General features: G+C 31.8%; 1 protein-coding gene across 3 annotated transcripts; it reads right to left on the bottom strand.

The window, feature by feature from the left end:
- Positions 1-1164: 1164 nt before the first annotated feature.
- LOC100864304 (WD repeat-containing protein 44) lies at positions 1165-7272 on the bottom strand. Of its 3 annotated transcripts, none has more exons than XR_001111727.3 (7): positions 6993-7248; positions 6051-6219; positions 5330-5965; positions 5083-5220; positions 4710-5000; positions 2772-4630; positions 1165-2298 (listed from the first exon to the last, which is right to left on the bottom strand). XR_001111727.3 is itself a non-coding variant. In XM_003692051.4 (7 exons), the coding sequence occupies exons 1-7, from the start codon at positions 7058-7060 to the stop codon at positions 2900-2902; spliced, it is 2910 nt and encodes a 969-aa protein (XP_003692099.1). In that variant the 5' UTR covers positions 7061-7272; the 3' UTR covers positions 1165-2899. The 3 variants fall into 3 exon arrangements, 2 of the variants coding, with proteins under 2 accessions (XP_003692099.1, XP_012339675.1); XM_003692051.4 differs by having other exon boundaries at positions 1165-4630; positions 5330-5457; positions 5581-5965; positions 6993-7272; XM_012484221.3 differs by having other exon boundaries at positions 1165-4630.
- Between the last annotated feature and the right edge of the window lie 12 nt (positions 7273-7284).

Raw genomic sequence — 7284 nt, 5'->3', positions numbered from 1 at the left:
ACACGTTACAGCCTGCCTTGGCTCGATGGTGCACGCGAGAACTCGTGGAGTCGGAATGGGGTACACCTGTCCAATATAGAGAGTATACTATAAACGTGGCGGCCCGCCCCCTGACCCAGACACACAGTACAGTTATATAGGTCCCTCACGAACCGGAGGATATCTCTTCTCGTTCGAACCACACTCCTGACGACCACGACCACGATTCTTGTGAACGTGGTCGCGGTGGTGCTCCTATTCGTCGTTCCCTGTCCTTCTCGTTATCCCTGTTTTCGCGTGATGCGCGCCACTTGTCGGCCCCGACACGCCGCCTGTCTCTAACATCTTTCCGCGTTGTATGATCTCCTATCCTAGGTGCAGGTTGAACCCAATTCAACGAAATTCGTCTTCTTAACTTTGCAAACTTTGCGTAAGAACGAATCGATCAATTCATCATTCCTCTTGCACATTCCTTTGGATCCAAGTTCAAGTTTCAAGCGTTCGATATAGTTTAAATTATGTAAATTATGGAATTTGTTCCGAATTTGTTATTAAACGATATTAGATGATATTATTTATAAGAAATGAAAAAGGAATATTTTTACTATTTCTAAATAATCTTTATATAAGATGTATTATCCGATTAAATTAATTGTTTAAGACTTTGATGTATCAAAATTTAAAGTTATATATATATATATACATACATACATAGTTCGAAAACAAATGTTTTACGGTATCTGTTTATTTCGCATAAAGCGTTAAGTTTGTAGTACACTTTCATCCTAATTACTCGGAACAATGTTTGCGTAGATATGTGTGTGTATACCCAGACGTATGAATGTGTAAATGGGTGAATCAGTTGACAGTCAACCGGCTGGTCGACCGACCGACCGACCGACTGACCGCACATACATTGTTGACCTATAGATGAGAATCTGCCGGTACTGTCTTCTTGTGTAACAATGTAACAACACGGATGATCGTTCGATTTCTTATTCGTGAATATATATCGTGAAAATATCCCGAGAAGTGGAGTAATTTTTTAATTGTTTTTTAATTGTTTTTTAATTTTTTCCTCGATTTTAAATTGCAAAAATTGAAGTAAAAGATTATTATAAATGGATATGGATATATATGCGAAGAGGAAAAATTGTATGCGAGGAGTTGATAGATGAAGAGACATTTCTAATGATTAATGTAAATTTTATGTATATTGTTGTGTGACGGCAACATAAAAAACAGACACGTTTTCATACATGAATACACTATTGATACATTGATATATTACATGATTATTGATTACTACGAGATCACAAACAATAGTTTTGTGCACGCCGCTGTCGGAATGACAATGTTGTTAATAAGCGATTACGCTATCGCTTGAATAATATATATTTACAATTGCATTTACACAAAATACCTACAATTCTTTTTCTGCGTATTTACATTAAATTTACGATACAAATAAAATACATCATACGTTGTGATTCGATGGTTTCATCATATTTGCGACTGTGCAAGTTGTTATAATGCTGTGTGGCACAGAGATTAACCATCTAACCTTCACCACGCGACTAAATAGCGCATCATCCTTCAAGACGTGATTTATCAAATACATAAGAATCGTAAAATCGCAAAGTTTGAAACATCTTTTTAATCGTTCCTCGTACACGGTATATACGTCTTTGCCGTTATAATTGACACGTTGCGAAACAGGTATTTCATATATCTTTAAATCAGATTAAAATGACAGTTACGACATTCAAGTGTCGAACGTTAAACATAGCGAGTATTATGAGTATTATGATAACTTTTACGTAATATTTGTGTACAAGGTAAACTCTTTGCTAACATCAATTGATACTGTACGTATAAATTAAATTTATATTGTAATAAAATTTCATTTTGAACGTGTGTAGTGAATCTCTAAAATATGAATTATATTCGTACAAAAACTTAACAATGATGCGTTTTAACTTCAAATCACTTTTCTTTTTTTCTTTTTTCCTTTTTTTTTTCTTTCTTTTTTTTTTTTTTTTTTCCTTTTTTTTTTAAATTAATATATTGTCTTCGATGTATTACGCTATCTTATCATGGTAAAGTTCTATGACATTTTAGAAACCATCAGGATTTGAAAATCCAATTTGATTTTCATGAAACGATTTTCTAAATACTATCCAACATTGATGGCCTAATGATGGATCATCAAGTATTATAAATTAATGGTTATTCGTACAATTCGTTAATTGTTCTATTCGGCCATTGCTTGCGTGCTTGTTTTTATTTATACTTTGTTTCTTCACCAAGGTGCTCTTTCTGTCGATAGATATCATCAAAACGAACAATTCCATTAACCATAATTTCGGCAAGATTTCATTCACGTACATGACCACAGTGAACCAGCACCGAAAAGATATAAGAAGTATAAGAAGAGGAAAAAAAAAAAAAAAATGAATAAAAATATGTCAAATTTAAAAAAGTGTTAAAAATACAATATCTTATAAAATTATATCGATACGGTTTGTATTGTAATTTACTTAAAATTTTAATAAAAATTATAAATGTTATTTAATCTATAATAAATAAAAGAGATATTTTTGTTGCTTATTTTAATAATAATAATAAAAAAAAAATATATATATATATATATTTGCCTGAGCATCACAAATTTATATATTTTAATATTCCTAACTATCTTATAGAAGCTTTCTTATTGTGAAGTAAGCCTTTTGGCATGCATCTCAAAATATTCTGTTTTCGAAAGTATTTAATACCTTAAAAGTATTTACCTTAAAAACAGCATACAGCGAGTTCTATATAATTCACTGAGGTAAAACAAATATTTGTATGTAATATTGGTGTTCTTATTAATCTTTTTTTGTATTAACAATAGTGCATAAATCAATCTAGTGTTGTGTTACGCGAGAGCAGATGCTGGTAAAGAACTGTGTTTAGGTTTTGTTTTATTTAGAAAAACCTTTATATAGCCATTGAAATCTGCACTCACAAGGACATGTCCACCACAGCCTTTAGTACGCTGCTCGACCACAGGATCAACGGGAGGAACATCTACGGTTGAACTACCTAATTTTGCATCCTCTTTATTTTCCCAATGTTCTCTTTCTTCAATTTGTTTAATAATACTATCTGGATTTGGTGCAAACACTGCACACGTCACTACGGCATTATGAGCTTTTATACCTTCCCAAAAATCATTTCGATCTCTACGTACGCTTGAAAATTTAGAATAATCATGATGAGTTTTCCAAATATAAATGCATTGATTTTCCGAGCCGCTAACTATATATTGCCCATCGGGACTGAAACTTGCTTTAATTTGACTACTGACATTAACGTAACCTTTGTATTTGCATGATAGATTTAAATCTCGCAAATCATATAATCGTATACGGCTATCATTTGAAGTAACCAAAATTTTATCTTCACCTGGCATAGGTTCAATACCGCTAATCTTTCTTCCCGTTGAATTTTTACCTCTTGTTGATCGAACATGTATTTGCGTGTGATACTTCAATTGATCCGTGTTGTAAAATATACATCGGCCATCGTAAGAACCAACTACCGCGAATTTTCCATTTTGACAAAAATTTGCAGCAGTAATCAATTTAGTTTGTCCATCGACTTCGTTCCACACAGCCACCTTCTTATCTGGAATATTCCACAATCGAAGTTTACCATCCAATGATCCGGAAAGAAAATAACGATCATCGCGAGGATGAAACACTATTGCTGTAACAAAATCGATATGCTGGAAACAACATAGACATTCTTTTCGTGATATATGCCAAAGTCGAACAGTTTTGTCCATTGATGATGATAAGACAAAATAATTTTTGGACCATGAAACATCGAGCAAATCCGAGGTATGTCCGGTATAAGTGCAAAAAGGCTTTGGCATAAAAGGACTTTTCGTCCCTTCTATTTCACTAAAGGCACTAGCCACAACATTAGGATCTTCCATAGATTGTTGTGAAACCAAAGATTCTTGGGAAGGAGTTGGGCTAACTTTCTCGGCATTGTATTTAGTTCGCATATCTTGAAAGTACGTGAAAGCATCCCGCAAAACCCAAATTCTTAAAACTCGATCTTGTCCTGCAGTGGCAAGTAATCGTCCGCAAACTGAAAATTTCATACACCAAACAGGACCTACATGTTCGCCACTCAAATCTTGAACATGCTGTAAACAACTAAATTCATACGGTCCTTTATGACTATTAGATGCTTTTAATTTTATGTATTGCTGTTCACCAGGATATACTTCGTCTACTATATCCATAACATCTTCTTTATGCCTTGCATGCGATACTTCTTGTGCAATAGATTTTGCTTTGTCCATTGTTTTTTTTACAGTAGATCCTAAGAATCGTTTCAACTTTTGTGTTTTTTTTCGAACTCTACCAACAGATACATCTTCATCAGGCGGTATACTAGACATTTTACTATCAACACTTTCTTCGTCACTTTCTTTTTCTTTTTCTAGACTAGAATTACTTATATATTCTGAAGTAAGTCTCATAATATGAAGCGATAAAGGATTAATACATTGCGGTAATTTATCTTCTGCTATACTCAATGGTACTCTTTCTCCAGTATCCAAATTTAAAACTGTTACTTGCTCCAAGATTTCCTAAAAACATTATTAACGTAATTCTAGTAAAATATGCATGTATGTAATAAGAAATAACATTTCTCTATCAAGTATATACCATATCTGTTAGACGTTTTCCAGAATCTGTTCTTGTTCTTACAAACATATTTAATTGCTGAACCATATCTTGGTCACCTGCTGATTTTCGTCTTTCTTTTGAACCTTGCGGACTTAAACCTGATAATTTATGAGGACCTAAAGAATATCGACCGATACTGTTATTAGACATGGATCCCAATGGACTACTAGATTTGTCACTCGACCTCACGCTCATTAATTCAGCTTTCATTTTTTCCACCCTTTCCAGTTCTTCGGTTGACGGGCCTTCGGCTCTCGACTTATCTTCATCCTGTATAAATAATGACAAAATTGAACAATTTATATTTCATTTGATATTTTAAAATTATATTTTACAAATATTATAATATTACTTGTGGTTTAACTACATATTGTCCTTTCGTTGCAGATCGAATATCAAGAGAATGTTCAAATTCTCTGGTAATGGATTCGATAGTACTCGCAGGACTTGGTAACGGCGACGCTGATAATGCCGATTCCGTTGTAGAAGGCTAAAATCATAAATCTATATTTACTTATTTTATTATTAATATTATATTCTTAATAATTTTACATAATATCTTTTTTACTGTAGCAATATTATATTAATAAATATCGTACTGCAAGATCAGAAGGTGTTTGAACTTTTGACTTTTTTTTACGTCTTGGTGGTGCAACAGGTATTCCAACCATAGTAATATCTTCATTTGATTTTCCATTATTCTTTGTACTAGCGATGACATCAGGTTCTTGAAGCATAACAGTCTTATCATTTTGTGAGTGAGAAATATAATTGGACCTACTGTTAACAGAGGATTCCTGAAGGATATCCCCTGATAACGTAAGGATGCTGGAGGACTGGGACACCTTACCAGATGCTGTGTCCTCGTCTTTGCTTGGAATACTAGCAATGGAGGACATCTGGCTTTCACGGGTAAGGATGGCAGAAGGGGGACACTGGGTTACATTTGGTGCAAGTGTAGTAGACGCACTGTCCCCAACTCCAGCTAAAATTCGGCCCACTCGTCCTAAAGATGTCATGCTTTGTAAACTAAGAGTATCATGTTCTATAATCCTAAATGGATGTGTTGTCTTTGAAGGAGTAGGATAAACACCCTCGATTGATGATGTTTGACTATCTGGAGGGGAACTATTAATTGCAATATCATCATCTTCTGTTTGCATACGTTGTCTGAGTTCACGAAATCTTCTTCTACCTATACTTTTATCAGTACTTGAATCTTTTCCATTTTCTTCCTATTTAAATAAATAAATTTTATTAAACACTAATAGAACGTTAAATATTACATGTATTACAATTTTAACAGTGACAACTACTTACATTTTTATCTTTATTAACTATACATTCTATCATTATATGTTCCTTTGGTTCTACAATTGGTTTAGGTTGAGCAGGTTTCACAAAAACATCATCATCCATTTTTTTGGATGATTCTGATGTATCCTTATTTTGTGTTTCAACACTGATAGAATCACGTTGTTTATTTTTCCTATAAGAACCAAATATTTTAATTATAAAAATAATTCTTTTAATATGAAATATAAAATGAGTCTTATTTTAATAAAATGTTAATTTATTTATGTATTGTAAATTTATTTATATATCTATTTTATTTATATATCTATTTTGTTATATATGAATGAATATATACATATTTATTTATTTATTTATTTATATTTGAATATACAAAAAATGAATATAAAATTTTTCTAAATATATTATAAACTCTAAATAAATAAAATAATTGTAATTATATAAACGAATATTAAAATTTAAAAAATACAATTGTATTAAAATAAATGAATGATTTATTAAATAGATTAATAATTATTCAAATACATCTATATAATAACAAAATTGTTTCAAAATCTCTTAAATTAACAATATTAACATTTAGATTCATAAAAAATTTGTAAATTTTACCAATTGTGATAATTTCATATGAATATATGAATATCTAATATAAGTATTTAAATTCAGACCTAACCAAAGATAATTACTTAAGAATATGATACGATAATAAAAATCAGTTATATAAAAACGATTTGAAAAAAACTTTTGTATGTATAAGAACTTTAATTAAGATATATCGAATTAAAAAGAATGAAAATTGGAAATCAAATTTTATAATAAATAATTTTTTAGTTACATCTAAACTAGGTATATCTAATTTATACAACAATATTTTTTATTAAATGTCCAATATATACGAAAAAATTATATTCGAAATAAAATTTTTAATAAAACAAATTAAAAAATTACCGTGCATTATGATGAAAAGTATCATCCTCTGCATCAAAAAATTCTTCGGAATCGCTGCTTCCAGACATTGTCGTCTGCACTGAGTGATTGGTAATAATACTCTTCTCCGCATCGGTACTGTCAAGGCACGTCACGCGTTTCGCAAAATCGCGAACACTAGGGCCAGGTAGAAGCGGCCACAGGATCGTAAGCGGCACGAAGTCATGATTTGACTTCTAATAGCGGTTACACAAGTGCACAGTTTTGTGCTGAATGCACTGGTGCGTATTTCAATTATCCTAGTTCTTTCAAA

Source organism: Apis florea, unplaced genomic scaffold (genome assembly GCF_048593485.1).
Source record: "Apis florea isolate Af1SG1 unplaced genomic scaffold, ASM4859348v1 contig_2272_pilon, whole genome shotgun sequence".
In the NCBI taxonomy this organism is placed as follows: domain Eukaryota; kingdom Metazoa; phylum Arthropoda; class Insecta; order Hymenoptera; family Apidae; genus Apis; species Apis florea.
This window is presented reverse-complemented; position numbering and strand designations above follow the sequence as displayed.

Bases quoted from the DNA above. Each gene is read 5' to 3' on its own strand.
- LOC100864304 (XM_012484221.3), bottom strand. From the start codon at position 7,060: ATGTCTGGAAGCAGCGATTCCGAAGAATTTTTTGATGCAGAGGATGAT. The intron at 6,220-6,992 runs GTAATTTTTTAA...TGGTTCTTATAG, and splicing joins ACTTTTCATCATAATGCACG to GAAAAATAAACAACGTGATT. The intron at 5,001-5,082 runs GTAATATTATAA...TTATTTATACAG, and splicing joins AATATGTAGTTAAACCACAA to GATGAAGATAAGTCGAGAGC.